Here is a 23,019-nt window from a genome sequence, read left to right as displayed (position 1 = left end):
CCAGTAAGTTTTCTGTCTTTCTGATCACTGCATTTAGTAATGGAAAAGCTGTTCTCTTTTGTTTAATGTGTACTTTAAAACATGTCTGTCAGGCACAGGAATGGAAATATGTTTCTCCTAAATTCAAAGCTTTATAATGGCAGAGTGTCTGAACATAAACTTGAACCTTCTCAAATGAGTTATGGCTTGTGGCATGTAAGAGAAAATAAATTAATTAAATTGTTAAATAAAGAAATATAATCAAGCATGATTGCAAAAAAAATTTAAAAATAATAATATAAGGAAAAAAAAAAAAACCCTGATGGGCCCCTGGGCCATTTGAGTTATGAGGTGTTTGAATTTTTATGAATATTTACTTTGTTACCAAAGTAAAATTTACAGGGTAAGAAGGGTGTTAAACAGCATGTAACTTTTCAAGACAATGAAAATGAAAATACTAGTAACTCCTGGAGGTTTCAAGTACAGGGCCTTACAAAATACCCTCATAAGAGAATTAATATACTAATATAACACTGTATTAAGGTTTTTAAAGAATTATTTTCCAAGGTAATTGGGATCCTTGAGTTTCTTGAAGTGATGAAGCTATCAGGACCTGTGGATGGGGAGCAGTTGGGCCCTTTCCACCAAGGCATTAAACAAATGAATGGGTAGGCGGCCCTGGAAAAGAAAGCTACAATGATGTGTTTTCATTTTTATTTTCTCAAACAGACACTCATTTTCTAAATGGATTCAACATTTTTTAAGCTCCCCTCCCCCCCGCAAGACTTTGTAAAATCCTGAAAAGGGACAGGATTCTCGAGTGAACTAGAAAAGGAGGCCAATCCAATCTCTTGATCAGGTGATATAATATCCATCAAGTTCAAAAGCATTCAGGGTGAGGAAGATCCAGATATGTATCATTTTATTTTTTTCTGAGAAAATGAGTGATTCTTTATCCATTTCCTTTCTTAAACTATGTACTATGAAATTTAAGGGATGCAGAATGAATAACCATAAATGTATCCTAAAGGAAGCAAAGGTGGAATTGATCTGCCTTGACTTCTCAGAAAGTTTGCTGTGTCAGGCTGTTTCCTTGATCAATGAAAGTATACCCTCTAACCCTTAACAAATCAATACAATTGATTGGAAAGGATGGGAACAAAGCATGAGAGTGCAGGATACACTTGAACCTTTAGTGTTCAGATATATTTAAATGAGATTTTTATGCTTAAAGCATTCCCCTGTACTCCCATGTAATGGAATCTTCTTCATCCTATGAAATCGGATGGGAAACCTATGTAATAGTGGTGGAGAGTACAGTATAGTGGCAGGATATGTTTTGAGATATAAAATATTTTCATTTTAGAACTAAGGGAGGTAGCAATTTTTTAAGATTTAGAAAAATATGTATATACTGTTACGTTATATGCATTCTTTTCTAATGAAAATATGTTTTGAAGAGTTACATCTGTCTCCCAGTGTTTATACTTCTAAAAAAATATTAATCAGGAAACAGTTTCTATCACTGAGCATAGAGATGACAAAGTGAAAATTCAGCCTTGGACACTTATGATTGAATGATGTGAGGTTTCAAAACTAAGCATTTTTAATAGAAAAAAATCAAGAAGGAAATATAAGTATCTATAGAGAGAATACTTTTAAGATAACTTACTTAATCATTTGTGCTCCCTTCTTACCTATCATGATCAGTGGATAAAATATAAAAATATTAATATATAAAAATATAAAATACTTTTTTTCTTTATGAGGGATAAACCCCTATGAAATTAGCATATTTTTCATATTGAAGGAAACTAAAAAATCTAGAATAGGAATGATTATGAGCAATCAGAATAATAACTATCCATTAATAACTTTATTCCACCCAAATTAAGCAGCATTCAAAATGAGTATTTTTAAAAGGCAAGAAAAAGATGTTTTAAAAGTTTTTGGTAGTTGACAGAAATTTTCAAACCTATGATTCACCTGATTTTCTGATTTTTTTCATTTAAAATTTCAAAGAGCTACTTAAGGAGGTTTTATAACCTGACATATTTTAGCTTGACATTTTGAATGCATTATTAAAGCTGAAATAGGTCTATTCAACCAATTCTAAATTTTTTTTATCCATATAGGCTAATTTTCACAGGTAAGTTATCTAAGGAAATAATGACTTCCTCCCCTTAGTGCATGTACCATAACAGTATATATACATTTTTCTAAATCTTAAAAAGTTCCTCTGTCCTTAGTTCTAAAATGAAAAATATTTTATATATTATTTCATGTTAGTGAAAATTTAAATGTAAATAGGGTAAACCACATAAAATATCTAATAGAAATTTTAATATTACCGTATTCTGAAAATAATATGAAATGAAATTTTTGAGATTTAGTTATTCCATGAGACATCACTGGGACATAGGAAAGGCTATCATTGATCTTTCTGGAGATAGATGTTACTAACAGTACTATGATGACCAAATGAGACAATCATGTGTACAAATATCTAACTAGTAAGTAGTAATGACCACCACGTGTTTCTAATTTTACTCCTCTTCCATTGCACAATTCTTTAGAGCTGAATTAGGCCTTAATGATTAACCTAGTCATCCCTCCCAATTTTAAAGGGACAGGAACCACAGTTCTGAGAGTTAAGTGACTTATCCAAGCCCGTAAACTATTATTTACTGAATTGGCACTAAACCCAGTTTTTTGACTCATAGATTAGCTTCTTTCCCACTTCCCACTTCGTTTAGAAGTGTTGTATACAGAACGTAAAAAAAAAATGGTATTTTTCTAGAATCATAGTAGCTAAAATAGACATTATTATTGCCCCTTTGTCATAATATTCAAGCTCTAAATATTCAATAATTCTGAAGTCAGTCTATATCATTTAAATCCTTTCTATTTATGTCCCATCTTAAAAAGTCAAGAATGATTCTTTTCTCATTCACTTGCACATCAACAAGCAGAAATGCCCTCTTATTATTGGTGTGCATAATCCTGCTAACTATCAGAAAATACTCTTCCAGATTTACATATAATTTGATATGGCATAATTTTTCATGGTCTCTAAATTGCCTCTCATTATCATACCCTGCCTTTTTCTTTTTTTTTTTTCCTTTTCTTTTTTTCTTGATTTCCTGGAATATTCCACCAGCATCCTCAAGACCTGTTTGTTCCGATGTGTGGTTGTTACTATCACTTTCCCCTCAAGACCTCCCTCAAGTTCATGTTCTTGCTCTAATTACCCTGCCTCAGACAAGCTCTCCTCAGGGCTCATCTCACTGGTGTGGCATTGAATGGGGTCCCTTGGTGGATATTGATGACAGGCTGGACGGACAAGGGGTTGCACACTTGGGGAAAGCAGAGGCAGGGAGGGGAAGAGGGGGAAAAAAAAAAGATAGGAAGAGAGATTCCCATTGAGAGTTACTATCATATGCATTTTCTTGAGAGAGGAATGAACATTCGATTTCATGTACCAGGGTCTAAAGGATAATCCCTGAAAGGAAGAGAAACCTATGTGATTATTTTTCCATCCCAGTTGCGATGCTCTGTACTGATCAAGAGAGAGATTAAAAAAAAAAAAAAAAAAAAATCCAGGTTGACAAATAAGCCTTTTGCATCCCAGTCAAAAAGTGTCTGAGCTAAACACTGAATCACCCTCTAGTCCAAATACTAAACTTTGAGAGGAAGATGTAGGTCAGGTTTTTCCCTGGTTAAAAACTGTCTCCTTCACCATAAAATTTCTAGAATAGTAACTCAAATCTGTATTATACTTTATTTTTATTTTGTTTAAGATAATTGGTTCCAGAATCTCATTAGTAACTCAAAATTACCTTAAGGTACACTCACACACGCGCACGCCTGTTTTGCTTTTTTTTTTTTTTTTTTTTTTTTGCCAATGTCTTATTCAAAAGAAAATTCCCAACCAAATCAACCTTGTTTGTTGGCACCTGATTTTTATCTCCCTTACCCTTTAATTACTACTTTCTTTTTAAAAAATGTCTGACCGTAGTTGTTGATGCTCTTTAACTGCTACTCTTTCCTTGTATGGTAGGATTTTTAAAGATTGCTTTTTTTTCCCTGGATTTTTGCTTCTCACTACTATTATATCCCCCCCCCTTTTTTTTTTTTAAGATTTTATTCATTTATTTGAAAGAGAGACAGAACATGTGTTACAAGAGGGACAGGGGGAGAGGGAGAGAGACAAGCAGACTCCCTGCTGAGCTCCATCTCAGGACCCTGAGATCATGACCGGAGCCCAAATCAGATGCTTAACTCAGTGAGACACCCAGGAGCCCCTATTACATCCCTTCTTTATTGAAAATGAAAATATTTTGAAATATTGAAAATGAAAGATGTAATATATGTTGTTGGACACGAGAAAGAACATGGCTCTCATTTCTGGAAAACTTAGACGAATAAGCATCTGTCAGATTTATTCAGAGACTTTAGCAGGAGTGTTTCTTTTTGGAACTATTTTTTTTAAGGTTTTATTTATTTATTTGACACAGAGAGAGATCACAAGCTGGCAGAGAGGCAGGCAGAGACAGAGAGGGAAGCAGGCTTCCTGCTAAGCAGAGAGCCCAATGCGGGGCTCCATGTGGGGCTCGATCCTAGGACCCTGAGATTATGATCTGAGCTGAAGGCAGAGGCTTAACCCACTGAGCCACCCAGGTACTGCAGTAGTGTTTCTTTTTGCATATGTCTTCTGATGGTTTTGTTACCAACTACCTTAAAGTTATTTTCTTTATAACCCCTCCCTTTAAGTAATCTTGCATATGTCAAAACTATTAGTAAACTAAAGCACTTGATGCTCTTCAGTTAGAAGTTGTCTTCTTTTTGATGTTCAAAAAAATCAATATAAATTAATTCTTCCAGAATAGACTGGAATGAAAGCATCAGGACCCAATGATCAGTTATGCTACAAACTTTTCACAAGGACAGTTTAAGTCAGCAATGTCCAATAAAACTTTCTTCAAGGGTGGAAATGTTCTATAGCTGCATTGTCCAAAACGGTAACCACCAGCCATGTGTGCTGTTATACACTGAAATATGGTTAAGGCAACCGAGGAAATCAATTTTTACTTTTACTTATCTTTAATACCTACATGTACCTTCTTAGAGAGTGTAGGTTAAGTAAAACAAAGAAAATACTATGCAGCTAGTAAAATTATACACACACACACACACACATATTTTTTTCCTACATAGCCATGAATTTTGAATGCAAGTTTGAACTGTAAATCTTTTTCTTGTCCTCTCTCTTACCCCAGACCCCACCAGTGTTTTTAAATATGATTCCCATAATTACACTGATTTCAAATGACCTTTATAAGAAATAAAAGATCCCTCACTGCCTTAGCAGTAAGGTGGAGGACAGGTTGTATTAAAGTATTGCAGAATAGTTATTGCTTCCTCTAGCTTAATATGTCATTTGATATACAGTCATATCTATCTTGGTTATATTTTTAAGAAAGAAAACATAGAAAATAACATATAAAAATAATTGCTCTAGCAAGACCATACTTGCATTAGCGTTGCTTAAATGAAATATAAAGCAGGGTGAAATTTTTCCTTTATAAACACTTCAGCCATAGTCAAAGCCTCACTCAGGGATATCTTAGTATTGATGATTAGAAATTAGAATCAGAAGAGACCTTAAACCCGTATCTATGACAGCGGCAATTGAACTGATTGATCACAACATCTTCTTTCAAATAAATATTGATTTAATCAAGTCTGCATTCCCATTGGTCCTAATGGTGGTCTTGACAGAAGCCTGGACACTCGAAACTGCCTAACTCCTGTTCGGATATAAATATTTTAAATGCATGGCCACTCAGTTATAATCATTATTTGTCTCCAAACATTTATTCCCCCTTGATTTTTTAACCTCCTTCGTTAATATTTTTATGCCTCCTGTAAAGTTGAGTGATGTGTGTGTCTGTCTCGGAATGTAAGAAAAAGAGATGTCGTGGATTCGGCCAGGGTGGGGGAAAGTTGTATTTGCATCTGTTGTTTCTGATTCGCAGAGCCAAGAGTGAGGTGCTTGTGCAGATAGTGCACAGAGCTAAGATATCAATAGGCAGTTTGCTGTAAGCGCATGTTCAATTATTAAAATAGTCGACATTTTATGTCTGATAGCCATAGCAAGGTCATGACATTAATTTATCCAGAGTATTGTGGGCACTGTCTAGAAAAGAAATAGCATAAAGGAGACAGATGCTAGAGAGCTTAAGAAAAAAAACAAAAACAAAAAACAAAAAAAGATGGTTTGAGCAAAGAGCAAAGAGACTTTGAGAGATGACCAGTTCTCTACACGTAGAACAGGAAGGAAGAAGTCAGCAGGCATCTGTTACCCGAAAATAAGAATCTTAAGCTATGCTGGACATGTGTTCATTTCTGTTGTCGTTTTTCATTAAGTTCTAAGCTTGAGCACGATTCCGGAGTCTCGAGTTTCTGAAGTCTAATTTCGTGTTAGTTGTTGCTTCATGGCCCAGGCGTTCTGTGCTCTTTTTACTTCCTGTTTCTTTCTCCCCCTCTTTCATCCCTCCTCCCTCTTCCCATTTCTCCATTTCCTCTTCTTTCTCCCTCTCTCAAGCTTCTCTTTCCTGCCTTTCTCTCACGTGAGACAGTGTGTACTTAACTCCATGTTTTCTTTGGGTGCCCACTTCTTTTATTATTTGTGGGGTTTTTTTTGTTTGTTTGTTTGTTTTCGTGCTTAAGGTTTCCTTTTCTTCTGTGCTTTTTTCTTTTAAATCAGGAGCCTGTAGGAGCTGATTTGAGAGATACCTCTCCTCCTGCAGATGCGTCTTTCTCTGTAAGGGTTGTGTGATGTTTTCTTTGGAACCTCTGCAAATGGTTGTCCTTCACGTTTGTTGCCGCTCATCGGTGGCCAAACTGCTGCCTTGGTGGGGGCTGCGGCGCTGCAATGCATGCTGGGATCTGTCTGTGTGAGTAAACTGAAATTTCTACAGCACCAGACAGCATTACAGTGGGCTTGAGAATTGTCGTACTTTTCTTTCCTTTGTATGTATTTCCTGCATGCTGCAGAGTCACCGATGGCTAGATCTGGCTGGCAAGCAGTTCAGAAATATCGCTCACGTAGAAAGGAAAGGTAGGCAGCTTACCACATTCAGTCATTAAAAAGAACAATTGAAGAACAAATGAAGTGGCTAACCACCTATATGCTGTCTTTTCTGTTGTGAAATACTGTAGTACAAACACGACTGTGTTCAGCCCAACATTTTAGCTCCTTTTGTAACAAGGCACATAGTAGATTGTTTTCATATATGTACACAAATCCATATTTTATGTGAGCCTATATTCAGTCCTTAATAGTTATCGCCCGCAAGCATGTCTTAATCTCAAAAGCCTTTACCTATTCACCAACACGCCGCTATTTGCTCTTATTTTTAGAAGTTCTTCAATCAAAAAATAAAAATAAAAACTATATTAATATCCTGTTGGTTGATTTCCTTCCAGCAAATTAGGATTTCAACACAGTTTAAATCATGTTGATGATTCAGATCCTGGCAGACCTTATAATTCCTGTGAACTGAGAGCACAGCTAATAAAAATATTAAGCAATTATTTTTATTAAAATTGTAGTTTTGCTCATTAAATAGAAATGATGGATCTATACACATCGGTCTCACTCGTGTGTCCCTTGGGATGTTTGGATCTCCATATAGAAGTGGAAACACTCCTTTTGCTCTTTCTTCAGCCGGGGGGGGGGGGGGCAAAAAAAAGAAGGCGTAGAATGAAGTCTGGGACTGTTACAAAATTGCTGGCATTTTGTGTCCCCCTCTCTCTCACACATGTGAGCCTGGCTGCCTGCTCTCTGAGGTAGTGGATCCAGGGTGCGACTGTGTCAGAGCCTGTTTCCACAGCTGCATTTAGAGATCCGTCTTATTGATTAGGGGGAGTAAGGGGTGGGGATCTGAGTGTGAGGGGAGGGGAGGGCCAACTGACTACTGGCTCATTGAAACACAAGACATTTTCTTCCGGAAAGATGTCAAACAACTGAGACCTAGCCACAGAGGAAGTAGAAAGGTAGAAAAATCAGGAGACCCTGGAAGAAACAAATGCATTTCTTACAAGAGTCTTGGGGCTTTTTTTTTTTTTTTTTTTCCAGTCCTTTTCTTTCTTTCCTTTCCTTTGCTTCCACCCACCCCCCCACCCCCATCATCTGACCTGCAAAGGCTAGAGTGACAGCGTCATGCAAATGCTGCAGTCCCGCAGGTCTGGGAGAGGGTGGATGCTAGACTGTGAGTTAATGTTAATGATGAACGCAGTGAAAATACCAGCCGCGGCCACCCCCTGCACACAGAAGCGCTCTGAGTCAGCATCAGATGCTGTGCCTCGCCACTCGCTGGGTGTCTGTATGCCTGTGCGCGCGCGTGCTCGCTCGGGCATCCGTGTCTAGCCGAGGGGAGGGGGTGGCGTGTGAGTGCGTGGAGGGTAAAAGCCAGTCAGTCAGTGAGAAGCAAAGGTACGTTGGAGAGCAACTAAAATCTGACTGATTTCCATCTTTGGAGCATCAGATGTATTCCCTAAGGAGGATGGGTCTCCGTGATGGGGGTGGTATAATTATGTTAATGTCATATTTATGGAGGGGTGAGATTTTTCATTCTAATAATTGGTTGAATGCTATGGTCAAAAATTGTAAAGCCATATTCAGTTTTAAGGAAAAGCATGGACTTATATCTAAGGACTGTTTTCTTTTTTGCTTTTTGTGAGTGCTGCTTTTTTATTTTATTTTTTTTTAACTATTTACTATTTTAAGCCATAACGGATTCAGTATGGAAAATCAAATGATAAACAGAAAGAGATCTTATATAATGATGCATTACATCATGGAGCAGAATATTTAAAGTCTTACAAGGCAAAGTAAAGATCTGGACAGGGGGTGGGGGGTGGTGGTTGGAAAGGGGTGTGGTACTAGGGTGGAGGAGGGGGGCCAGTTAGCAAATATTTTGTTCAGCATAGCTTTCCTTGCAGCTTACTTGGAAATGGATGATTCACCTGTTCTGCAGGAAAACATTCTAATTCTTTCCATTTTTTTTCCTCCTCTTTTCCCTTTTAAGATCAACCACTTCAGAAGAACCAGAATCTACTTCTGTGGCCAGGACTGTTATGTTATGGCTGGTCCGATTGTTATACCCTGCGTTCTATGCTACTAAACCTTGGATCATTCCTAAAGTACCAATTCTGTTCTTGAACCACAAACAAGGCTAAAAGAGCGGAGGAAATTCAGTGAATATACAGGATTGGGATTGTGTATTTTCAAAAGTATTGAGCTTTATAATGCAATTATTTAAGAAATAGAGTCTTTTTTTTTTCTTCTCATGTTGCCAGCATTTTAAGTTACATGTTTATTGAGTGGCATTGCTCAAATAGCTACAGAGTATGCATGGAAATATTTGGTGTCTGAATAGTTTGGAGATTCAGAGAGAAAAATCAAGCTTTGGAGGTATTAAATTATGACATGCAAAAAAGTTTTTGTTTTATTCTTAACTGCAGCAGTATATATTGAAATCAGATTTAAAGTGTTATGTGTCCTTGGCCCACCTTAACAGTTGTACTGTATAGAAGTGTAATGGGAAGCAAAATTTCAATTAGGGTCCCATTAACTGGCATATAATCCTTCTTTAATGTAATAGAGGCTATGGTGTTGCTGTACAAATCTGCTGGAAACCGATTTTAACCCATTTTTAGTCTCTTTCTTTGGAGCTGATGGAATGACTCTTAACTGTTCATTGTCTGCATTGTTTCTCATATTCTTCATTATTTTAAGGTCTGGAATTAGTCTATAAGTGGTCGTTGTGAATATTCAGCTAATCCTAACTTTTATATATCATATCTATTTCTACATATGTATTTTAATTAGTATTTAGAGGAAAAAGTTTAACTGAACCCAACTGTGATTTCTAAGCTAGCCTTATTACTGGAAGAAGAATTCTACCGCATCAAACCAGACTTTTCCTAGTCCCTGAGACCCTAACTTGTGAGGTATTTTAGGAACATCACAAGTCAGGCTCTTGGGACCTAGGCGGAGGGGAACCAGCAGCTTTGGACCTTATTGATTGTCTGCAGTTACCACCAGAACAAAAGAACATACATAGATTCTGCCTAGGAGAAAAGAACAATGCTCTTCTTTATAAATCAGCAATGTCTTCATCATGACCCACCCCCCAAAATACTATTTTCAGAAACTGTACTCAAAAATGATTACTTAGTTGCACTGAATAGCATTTGTATGATATTAAAACAACCCTATAAAAACAGTGTAAGATAACTGTGTAAGAAGCAAAGTTAAAAGACAGGTGTTTTTAAAATGCTTCTTTGGATGTATTTTAAGGTGGCTAGTCTAAGAGAATATACCTCTTCAGTTAATACTGAAGAGAGTGGCTTATATTTATAACTTTGGTCATTTGCATAGAAATATATACATTAGCTTCTTAAATAAGTCCTATATGTCTCCATGTAACTGTGGCTCAGAATATGTAATGTGTAGCTATAATCATGCTCGAGGCCTAGAAATAAATCATTTACAATCTTCTTTACTGACCCTATTAGATTTTACTACTGATTTAAGAAGAATGTTACTTTATACTTGGTATTTATTGCCAGAGTTTTCCTTAGTCTTTTAACCAGACAAAATACTTTGTATGTCCTATTATAACAAGACATTCTCTTGTTGTAAGAGTTATCAATAATTAGCAAAAATATGGTGCCTTTTAGTCTTTATATTTTACTTTGTATGTATCATGGACCTATGGGAGATAAATCAGTAAACACCACCTCTAAAGTCAGACTGCTCTGGTTCATCTGTCAACGGACCCTGAGCTGCATAGTTTGAGTTTGATGAGAATTTTAGTTTTATAAACTACTCCAACTATAAGTAATGTGTCATATTTGAACACTGTTAGACATTGCCACATCAAATATTGATTTCTTATAAGTAGAATCAATATATTAAATCTATTTACAAATTTTACAATAATATTGCAGATACCAAGATACACAATGGAGATGAGAGACTGCTCATAGTAGAAGAACCAAAATGATTTCATTCTTTTAACTCTAATGCTTTACATGGGTGCTATAAATTCTATGTACCTTCTGCATTGTTAAAATAAATTTATGAATGTACTTTAGAACACTGTATGGAGTCTTTGTTCACCTTTTCATTGGATTTGTTACAATTACTCATGTTTGAACTATCATACGCTACAAATCACCCATGAGTTATATTTCCTAAAAAATTTGATACTGCCATATCGTAAACATGTTCTTCCTCTATACAAGCCACGTAAAATATGTTAAAGCATGTATCCACATTGTGCCTATTCAGATTCCTTATATCACCTATTTTATTCATGGAGAATCTCTGAAATTTTAAGTGCATGTATGTGTGTGTATGAACATTCGTCTTAAAACTCCAGCTGAAAGGAGGTAATATAAACAGTAGACTTTTGATAGTGTTTATCTTTTACTTCTTTGAACCACATTTTCATTATCTTTAAACACTTCTAAAAGCCCAAGTTTCTCAATACAAAGAACTCTATATGTGTGTGTATCTACAAGTGCAAGAAACTTGATTATATTTAATAGCAATGTTTATCCAACAGATCAGAAACTATCTCGTATATAAAACAATATCACACACAGGTATATAGCTACACCTGATTTATCATAATCATAAATCATATGTAAATGATGTTTCATAAATTTAGTTCTAAAATCATGTAAGGGATGGTTGTTTATTGTTTATAGTGATATCAGATATAATCTATTTCAAATGCAGTATTTTTTGTGTTATTATATCTATGAATTAGACTATATGTTAACTTCTTTTTCGTAGAGGAAAGGTACCAAGGCTGAATTTAGAATGCAGTGATGTTTATTTTTTACTAATCATCGTGCATTCTTTGAACCCTCCCTGTGTAACCTTCCTGCATATTAACTATCTTTTCTAAGACTATCATTGATAAAGCTTTTCTCTTACTCCTTAAAGGTGAGTAGAGATTTAAGTGGGTGACTTTGTTTATATAAACTACTTTATGCTGTATATGGATAGATGGATGCCACTTTTTTCTGCATTTCTGTCTAAGCTGTCACAGAATAATATTATTTGGAGCTATAAAATATGATTTGGAAAATCAGATCATACTAAGCTTAAAATAAAAGGAGAGGTCTACGACAAAGAGCGAGAAAATGATGTGTGTTGCATACAAAAAAAGCAGTGATATTAACAATTCGATGGCTTCCTGGTTGGGAGACCAGCCTGAGCCAGACGCATATATTAAGAGCTGTCTGCTGCCGATGTGAGCTTGCTCAATGCGGTGGAAATGAGGAATCACCTCCTCTCTGACACCAGCTTATTTTCACATTTTAATTTGGAAATAGCAAATCACTGTTTTACATAAACACACTAACTCCCGCTCGGTTCTTTCTCCTTTTTTCACTTTGCTTGTTAATTTACTATGAACTTCAAGTTCCTTTTTTTTTTTTTTACAATCCTCACTCACTTTAAACTTACCAGCTAAAATCGATCAAAGACCAATGAAGTATTAGTTGTTTCTCTCTCTTTTGTACTGCTCTGTGAATATTGTGATATTCGTGCATTTAACTTTTAATCTTTGTAAGGAACACATCAGTTTTCCAAAATGGTGTTTTGTTTGTTTGTTTGTTTGTTTGTCTTTTAAATCTTTTAGGGCCCATCAAGGAAGCCACTTCTGGAATTTTGCCATATCTAAATATGATTATTTTTCATTTCAGGGTTCATGGGATCAATATTTTCTTAGTATAAAAGTCTGTAACACTTTAGTGTTCCAGTGAAGCTGAAGGAGAGCTATATACAGATATTCTTAAGCATTAGGCTATATTAATAATACCTAGAAGAGATGTAAGTATCACAGGGGAATTATAGTACAAGTTAATTACTAATAAAATGAGAAAAGGTGTATACTACTTTACGTTTTTCTTCGAATGGACGTGCCTAGGCTTGGTCGAACTCACCTGATAAATATGTAAATGGTTTTACAAGCTGTCATGTTTGGATGAGTTTGGAGAAAACAGTACATAAAGGGTTAGCTAACGCCCAAATTTTCTTGCCATTTACACACACAGTGCAGCCTACATTTCAGTAGGAACAAATACAGGCATCGTTTTGATTACTTGGATTCTTTTGTTTAATTTCTTACTAGACCTTTAACTCGGTACTCAAATTCCACTGATCTCATAGTGACTGTATTTGGATAAGGAAAACGAAGTTTCTCATACAGAGAAGTTTTTAAAAATCCTGGGCATTTGTAAACATTTCAAAAATAAGACTTTTTAGTGTAGCTCTGCAAATGTACATTTAGTACGCAGAAATTTAGATGTTATTATTATTTGTCTTCTGCATACTTAGTTTTCCGATAATCAGTAACCAAATACACAGAAGCATATATACACATATATTATATATGCATATATATGTATACGTATCTTCAGTTTTTAAAAAACATCAGTAAAATCAGTGTAAAAATGGAGACATCTTCATAAAATCATCCACAGCATTTTTTCAATGAGCTAGCTTCAAGCTTCAACTTTCATTCCTTTTTTCCCCAACTCTCTCTATGTTCAATGTAGTTTTAGCACATGACATACATTAACTAGCCAACAACATTAACTCATATGTAATGTTTTACTTGTGAAGGTTTAAAAGTAAGAGGAACTTGAAAGGTAATGATATTAAATGAATTTAAGATTTAAATAGTTTTATATAATCAACTAATTTCATGCATGTTGTACAGGGAAATTAGAAGTGAAAAATTATCGTATGGTGAACTAAATCTTTCATTGTTCATGTAAGTAATGTGATTTTAAGTTTGTTACCTTAAAAGTTAATTCCTAAACAAGCGTGTTAATAATCATGGTCTGTCTCTCTCTATTAGGTCAACCGCATAAAAATAATAACTTCCAGGTTTCGTCCTAGCCTTGTAAGGCATTTTGGTGTCTTTTGTGTAGGTGGATTTAACCATTCCTTTTTTTCTAAGAAGTTTCTCCCTCTCTGTTGGTAGGTGTCTGACGATTTGTGAGCACCAAGGGACTATTCTGTGGAATCATCTTTCCTTGCCTTTGAATTAGCTTTCCCTAGGCCATGAGTCAACCTCAATCTTTTGTACATCCAAATTGGTAGGTCTTTCTTGAAACCCTTCTATTTATTTTCCTAGACTTACAAGGGAATTGTGAGAGATTATAGATTTGCTTTGTGATTATCTTTCCAGTTTCCGGACATCTTCAGTAAGACATTTGGGTGGTGGTGAAACACTAGCCAGTGGACGGATTTGGTTCTGTAGGATTTAAAAAGTATAACATCTTTCTCATAGTAGACTTCATATTCTTAGTGGGGAGAGGGAAACCGGGCTGTGGCTAGGTTATCACTCTCTTATATACCACACTAGAAGCCCAGCCTGTGCATTTGTAAACCTTGGGGAGGTTTCTACATTAGACAACATTTTTTGTTGGGGGATTACACCACAGTTGGTTCACTTCACTTCTGTCTCTCTTCCTGCCCCCACCCCCCACCCAACATGGAGTCTTTTCAACTTCTTCAAAGAAGTGAGGAAAAAAAGTAGACTCTTTATTAATGGCAGAAAACAAACTGGCTGCTGGACTTCCGAGACAGCCTTCTAATAATAAAGCAGAGTAGGCACTGCGACAAAGCATTCTTGAATGTACTAAATATATAGGGAAGCCTATTTAAATTCACCAGAGGGGCTTAGAGGACAAGCAGCAGAAAGTTTAGAATTCAATTCAAGCCATGCCAGAAAACGAAAATGTACTTAAAAAAGGATTTCTGATACAATTGTTCAAAGACATGTCAACTTTTAAGGTTCTTTCTAGAATAATGAAATTCGTATTCTAATTTCTGTGGTGACTTTTTCAATTAGAAGGAAAATTGATTAATGGATCTCAAAGGAGTTGTATCTTATGTTTAAAGAAAATGTGTTTTCCTTCCATAGAATGTGCTCTAGTGAGGGCCACCTAGTGCACTGTCTAAATCACTTACGTATATACATGAAACAAAGAGATAATGTGTTTTTCGACAATTAGACGTATCACAACAGGGAATGCGCTGGCTACTTTGGGAGAACGATAACACAACTTACATGTTCTTTCTAGCTCATTTCCTCCCATCCCTTTCCATGATTTGGTAATATTATAAATAAATGTAATAAAGTAATCCTGAAAGAGCAAATTGCTGATAAATAATAGCTCTGTATGATGCCAAATTTGAAAGATAAAATAATGATCCCTACCGTATCTGTTATTGACTCTAGAGAATGCTCTTTACCCTTTATTTATCTATAAGACATGCATCTATAAGGAGTAAGAATTTATAACTTATTACTTATTACTTACATCTGTAAGAATTTATAACTTATTACTCCTAGTGTTGAGCAAAAGAACTGCTTATAAAATCCATATAAAGGCCAGTATGGCCCACTCAGGCATGAAATTTCTAGCAACTTCTTTCCTAACGTCTTCCTTTAGAATTAATATAGGTTCTGGAAAAAGATTGTCATTCTTTGTCTCATGGATTATAAGTTGTAAAGAGGACAGAAACTTTGACTCACTAGTGATGCATCTTTGTTACTGCTGTGGAAAGATCCTGCTTGAGAATGAAAACCAGTTCATAAATATAATTTGTCAACTTAAAATAAGTTGTTGATTCATTAATGTATCCATTTATTTGTAAATGTATTATCTAGCTTAAAAAAACAAAAACATCAGTGTATTAAGGTTACATCAACACATGGGACCACTGTGGCCAGTTAAGACTTAATTATTTAGTAAAATGTGATTGGCTTTAAAGTGTAATGTCAGAGTACCTGGGTGGCTCAGTGGGTTAAGCCTCTGCCTGTGGCTTGGGTCATGGTCTCAGGGTCCTGGGATCCAGCCCTGCATTAGGCTCTCTGCTCAGCAAGGAGCTGCTTCCCGCTCTCTCTGTCTGCCTGCCTCTCTGCCTATGTGTGATCTCTGTGAAGTAAATAAACAAAATCGTCTATTAAAAAAAAATAATGTGAAATGTCAGATGTATGAATATTAGTTACAGATTTGAGATATTAATGATAAAAAGTAATTGTTGCCATCGATGCATTGAGATATAGCCTGAGTCATAATTTACCAAACAGCCAAACTGATTTCCATTGAAGTTTTAATGACTCTTTGATTTTTTTAAATTTTTTTAATGATATTTTAATATCAAGGATTTAAGTAGACAATGATTGATCAATGAAATAATCCAAGTAGACTTCTTAGCCTAGTTTCTAGCACCAAGAAAACATTCAAAAAATATTAGTTTGTTTCTTCTTAGTTGGGTCTCAGTATTTGCTTTAGCTAAACACACTATTGTTTTCATCACCAAAATTTATTGGGTGTACATTGTCCCCAAGGGTGAGAGGCAGACACCATTGGGAAATTATTTCAGATCCAGGAACACTCAAAAATTGTGTGCTATCAGTGTCTTTATCAGATGTTTCCTGAGTGCCCACTAGAGGAAAGACAAAGAGAAATTCTGCTGTCAAATAGCTTATGATCTATAAAAGATAGCTCTCACTCATCTAACACTTTTTGTCCTTTTTGTGTAACTTAGCATTTTATGAATCTTGTAATTTGGCAGTTTATTCTTTTTTTATTTTATGGATGAGTCTTCTATGTGGTTTGTCCTATTTTCTAGTTGCAGATAAAGCAACCTACCTATCTACTTTGAGTTGCTTTGGGCAAGATATGGATTGTTGTTAGAATTTTGCAGTGTCTACTTGTTAGTTTTATGATTTCCTATATTAGGCAAAGGTCTGGTGATCTAAAACCATAGACTATGAAAATGTTAATAATCACGTTTATAAACATGGTATTTCCAGAATAATTGGACTAAAATGTGGTATTTATATATGATTTCAATCCCTCTAAAAAAGCCATCATTTAATTTCTTAAAAAAAAAAGAAGTAAGTTAATAATATTGATCTTGCAGTTTCTTTTTTCTTTTAATTTTTTAAAAGATTTTATTTATTTATTTGACAGAGATCTCAAGTAGGCAGAGAGGCAGGCAGGGGTGGGGCAGGCTCCCCACTGAGCAGAGAGCCTGATGTGGGGCTCAATCCCAGGACCCTGGGATCATGACCTGAACCGAAGACAGAAGCTTTAACCCTCTGAGCCACCCAGGCACCCCTGATCATGCAGTTTCTTGAAGTAGCAATTACATTACTTAGTCAAAGGGCCAATGCATTCTAATTGGGCTGTTCTCTGGGAGTTAACAGAATATGCAAAATAAACTTGGAGCTTTTGATATCTGCATCATAAATGCCACCATTAAATTTGAATAGTGGAGTAGAAGCTAGAAGACAAGAATTCTAGCACTGGTGCAACCACTAGTTCTCTTATGGAACTGAACCTCTCTTCTTTTCACCTTCCTCATTAACACCTGATTTATCAAATAAAGATGTAAAGGAAAATACTTTTAAAGTGAATTTTGGGTAAAAAAAAAATTAGTTTGTGATTAAGCTGTTGGGTACTATTCCATTCCACAAGGGACTTTTTGAGTCAAAGGGTAGGAAGACTAGCCTTAGCATAAATCACGGCATTAATCAGACTCTTTCAGTAGCTAAGGCTCAAAAGGGAGCTCAACTGTGAAGTGTGTAAACCTGGCGATTCACAGACCTGTACCCCTGGGGCTAAAAATAAATTATATGTTCATAAAAAAATTTAAAATTTTTAAAAAAATACATAAAGCTGAATGTAAAAAAACAAGAACAACAACAAAAACAACCGAGCTCAAATTAGGAAGCTCCTCTACTCCTGTTCTACCCAGGTCCTCCCCTCCATACCCTCTCCCACTCCATCTCTCTCTCTCTCTCTCTTTCTTTCTCCAGTGTGGTATTAACCTCACTCTCGGGCAGTTGACTTTGTTCTCACATTTTCTCTCTGTGGTGGCAAAGATGGCTACCGCATCACGCATCCTTCCTAGAGCCGGGGGTTCCAGAAAGAAAAAATGAAATGTTCTCTCTACCCAACATCAACCTTATTTCTCAGAAAGTCTCTGATGGGTTCTGTCTTGGAGCCACTTCTCTGTCCAGATGAGAGTTACTCAGATTAGACAGGCTGTGTAGGGAGGCAGAGTAAGACTAACATAGCAAGGTTAATGTCTAGGGCAGAAGTTGAAGGAAGTTCCGACAGGCAAAATATAGCAGGGCTCCCAACAACCACTACAGATTTCTAAATTGCTTAGCACAGTGATATGATATAGGCTTCTTTAATGTATATTGGTCTTGGTAAATTTAGTGGAGCCTATGAACATACAGGTAGTATTAGCTTATTTAGTCCAAATGTGCTCTGTACAGGATTGTAACTACAACATCTGCACCAAAACATTGCGACCTTGAGTATCCTGGAGATTAATTACATTTTACTAACATTTTCCTTGATCATTTAATACATGGTATACATCAGGAAAGTCAGTATTTGGACTCATTGGGGAATTTGACATTTTAAAAATTATGTAGGGTCATTAGAAAGGGGAGTTTGGTAAAGAAGCCATAGTGATTATATTCTGTAGTCCAATGTTTATCCTTGGCCACCATATGTTTAGGCTGTTCTGTTACAGAGAATTTTATATCCCTTCCACTTCCAACACTGATATTAGGGAGTTTTATGTTGCTGACATCCTAATCATATAAAATTATATAATGGCTGTAATTATATACAGATAGGACAACTTATTTGGTTGTATTTATATAGAGATATATAATTATACTGTATATAACTGTGTCTACTACATGATTATATATATGTATTATATATGTATATATAATTATATATATCATTATGTCGGTATACAATTGTAGCCATTATATGGTTTTATATGATTAGGATGTTAAATGCTAGCTCATCTCAGCTTGGTTGTTTATCATGATATGACCTGGACAGTTTTAAACATTTTACTATCAAGAAGTGCTATTTAGGGATCTTTCTCAATGAGAAAAAGATTAATTTGCTATGAATAATGTTTCTAATGCAAAACATTTTGGAATTTTTTTTGTGTGATGCAGATGAGCTATGCTATAAATATAATTTAGAGAGTTTGGAAATTGATTTTAACACTCACAATTCTTCTTCTTAATTAATCAAATTACAAAATTATGCTGTGGTTTCCAGTATATTAAAATAAGTTGTCATATTGGGAACATCTGTTTACGCTCCTGTTATGAATGTGTTTCTAAATGTCTGAAATATAGATTACCATAAATAATGGTTATTTATTCTCTGGAAGTACCATACCTACTTCCTCCTACGATGCTTATTTCCCACCACGTAAATTTTCCAGATTGTATTGTAGCATTTTCTTATCAAGATGGAGGGGAAAGACCTGGGTTTTCATTAAGGCTTGCTGATTGGTTAAGAAAAGGGAAGGCTGTCATCGGCGGCCTTTCCAGACTCTGCAGTGGGGCTCCAGACAGTCAGCTGGTACTATCGCTTTGTCGCAACTATAAATCACAGTCTTGTAATGGCCAGGGCTGACACCTTGACATTTTCAAGAAGAGTAAAAGACCTGATTTGAATGGAAATCAATTTCATTGCACAAATCTTGGGTTCCTACTCCAAGCCTTTTCTTATGTCTTCTGTAGACTTATTTGGGACTTTCATGATCACCAGAGGATTATTTCAGTCATACTATTGCTCCTTTTAGCTATAAAGGCCCAGCCTTATTTCCTTTTTCAATCTCAAAATGGAAAAGTTGCTTTTAAAAATTTTATATAAGAAAAAAAAAATCACCAATAAGCCAGAGTTTATTTTAACCATGCTATACTGGTAGTTTTAAAAAAATGGCAGTATCAGCAGTAACAATAGACACTATTTCATTTAGCAAAATCTTATAGAATGTTCTGTGATTTAAAAATACAAGCTGTGTACACGCATGTACAGATTAACCTTTGATTATTTCACAATATATAATGTCACTTATGCAGTGATTTTTGAACTTCAATCAAGCAGATTTCAAAGCCCAGTATTTGTACTTTTACATTATTGCACAGAAACACTAGGTTTACATATTTTAGAGTCAATAAGGAGTAACAACATGCTTTTAACTGTGTTAGGTGGATAAAGCATTCAGCCCTGCCTCAGGGATTTTGAGCATTCAATCCAGGTGACACAGAGATAACTCCACACTCGACTAGTATGAAAAGAAGTTATTTTTAGATATTTTCGGAGATTGGAAGGGAATGATTTAAAAAAATTAACCGACTGTGTGAAGTCTCCCACCTTTAGAAGAACATTCCAGTGTCTTTAAAACCATATAGGGAAAGAAACTTATGCTTCCTTAAGCTTTTGCTTGCTCCCTCCACAAGAGTGATCTAAACTCAGTGAAACCTTAGATCTGCTAAACACAATTATTAATAGAAAATTTGGACATCGCCTCTCTGGGTCTTGTCCGGTACAGAGAGATTACCAGAATGCCTGGTAATGATTTCTCTTTATCATCTTCATCATTAATCTTTGACTTCATCCCAAATCTTACTTCTTTTTTTTTTTTAAGATTTTATTTATTTTTTTGACAGACAGAGATCACAAGTAGGCAGAGAGACAGGCAGAGAGAGAGGAGGAAGCAGGCTCCCTGCCGAGCAGAGACCCCGATGCGGGGCTTGATCCCCGGACTCTGGGATCATGACCTGAGCCGAGGCAGAGGCTTTAACCCACTGAGCCACCCAGGTGCACCACAAATCTTACTTCTAAGCAGGAATACTCTTTGATTGCTAAATTCATTATTTGGCAATGCCCCACAGACAAGTAGAGTTATAGGTTATTATAAACAGGAGACTTCTAACCCTTCAATCTTTTTATCCATCTTTCCACTCATCCATACTTTCTTTCATTATCTATACAGAATAAGAATCTCTCCCGGGTATGTGGGAAACACAAAATGAAGTTTGAATTCTTTCTTCACAGGATATTATGTTCTTATGAGAAAATAAGGAAAACTGAAAAAAAAGTTATCAAGTCATAATGTGATGGATCCTGAAAGAATACGAAAACACAATGCTTTGGGATTTGAAATGTTTGGGGGAAATATTTACTTTAGTTATTAAGAATCAAGAAAAAAATCCCTAGTAGAGGCTGTATTTAGCTGCTCTGTGGCAGATAGGAAGAGTTTCTAGAAGAAATAATGGAGGGGCCAAATTTCAGGAGGAATATGCAGTATGTACAAAAGAGCAGGAACAGAAATGATAGGCTATCTTTGACATTCAGTTTTTTTTTTTTTTTAATATTGGGTTTATTTTTACAAAATGACTATTAAAAGGTTGGCTAGGATCAACTGAAGGAGGCCCCACAGTGCTCACGGGGAGGTCTTCTGGTAATTGTGGTAGGCACAGGGAATCCTTTAACAATTTGGGGGAGAGAAGCAAGGATGAAAGACACAAGATTAATCTGAGGTCAGTGTAACTTAAGACCTCAGCCCAAAGGACATATCAGAACTACTTATGAAGATACACTGCTCTTGCTATCCTATAAATTCCAATTCATTAAGTTTGGAATAGAGTCTATGCAGATGCATTCTGTAAAATATCCTGGATGATTGACTAACACTCCAACTGAGACAGAGTTGGATAGAGAATGTTGAAATGAGAAGATGTTAGGGATCATTAGACACAAGAAGAAACAAAACAAAACAAAAATATCAAAATCAGAGGTTCCTAACCTGGGGTCCACAGATCCCTGGCCTTTTAAGGTTTTATTTTCCCATGAGATTGCATGAAGATTTTTCAAGTGGATATACATTTTTCTGGAGGAAATGATTGAATAGTGTTTATAAGATTTCCTATGGAGACTAAACCATCCCAAAATGAAGAACCACTACCCTTAGTTAGTGTGAAAAGTAGGAGGTAAATGTGAGAAATCTTTTGACTATACAAGGATTTAATGACTGAGTAGATTGCATGGGGATACAGATTGTGGCAAGGAAGAAAGGAGTAGAAGATGACACTAAATTTCTATACCTTTTGACACTAGAAGAATGAGAATCATGATAATCCTTTTGTAAACCAGCATCAGACCCCTCCTTGGTTCCCATTTCAGTTAATAGAGCTTTGATATCAGACATGTTGGATTTATAGTGTGATTGTGACATCCAGAGGTAGATGTAAAACAAATCATGGAAAATTTGGAGGTGATTACCTATCTTCAAGAGTCATTCTCCTAGAAACCTAGTTCAGCACTTTGAAGTCAAGAACCTATGCTGCTTCTATTTTGGTGCTCTTTTTAAGTGACTTCCATTTCCCAGGTAGTCTCAGGATGACCACTGGACCTCCACCAAGTTGTTTACTTTCAGTCAGTAGGAAAAAGAAGAGAAAAGGGCACTATACTTTCTTTTAAAGATAATTTCTGGATTTTTTTTTTAATACACATGTTCCACTATACCCTTAGAGCTTAGGCACCAGGTACTAAAGGTTTTGGAGAGTGCTTGCATAGAAAGGTAGACTTTATTCTGGGCAGTCATTCACCCAGCTAAAAACTGGAGGAAAATGAGAACAGATATTGCAGGAAGACTAGCAATCTCTGTCATAGTGAACATAAGCAATCTTGCAACTTTCAGTAATTAATGAAATAAAATCAGAATAGCTCAGCCTTCAGCCTAAATAATATATTTTGATTAGAAAAAGGTAGAAATTTCTTTATAACATTATTTTATGAAAACATATCTTATTTCAAATTTCTGTCCTCCTCAAGTGATTCATTTCCTGAAAATAATGAATTCTTCTATGTGCAACTGGGAAAATAGTGTTACTGGTTGTGAATGGAGTTAAACTTGTTAGTTCAAATTTATTAAGCCTAGTAGGCTCAATCCGTCTAGAGCCAATACAAAATATTTTCATATTATTTTAAATGCAGCTACTTTGCTTACAGAATAAATTAAATTCTACCTGCACAGTGATAACAAGTGTTCATATTATAAAATTTGAAATTCTAGACAAAAAAGCAAAA

General features: G+C 35.6%; 1 protein-coding gene across 3 annotated transcripts in view; it reads left to right on the top strand.

The window, feature by feature from the left end:
* Window positions 1-23,019, top strand: part of LOC309843691 (uncharacterized protein) — a 560,969-nt gene that overhangs the window by 472,310 nt on the left and 65,640 nt on the right. The window contains exons 7-8 of one of the 3 annotated variants that reach the window (XM_082689341.1): window positions 12,772-12,898; window positions 14,058-14,172. Coding sequence is in view for 1 of the 3 variants with exons in the window: in XM_082689342.1 (XP_082545468.1) it covers window positions 9,075-9,170 (96 nt within the window). In the remaining 2 variants the exon portion in view is untranslated. Of the gene's footprint in view, window positions 1-8,187; window positions 8,480-9,074; window positions 9,689-12,771; window positions 12,899-14,057; window positions 14,173-23,019 lie in introns of those variants that run through there. The other 2 variants (XR_014300282.1, XM_082689342.1) reach the window with 2 other exon arrangements.

Source organism: Mustela nivalis (genome assembly GCF_964662115.1).
Source record: "Mustela nivalis genome assembly, chromosome: 1".
Taxonomy (NCBI): Eukaryota; Metazoa; Chordata; class Mammalia; order Carnivora; family Mustelidae; genus Mustela; species Mustela nivalis.
This window is presented reverse-complemented; position numbering and strand designations above follow the sequence as displayed.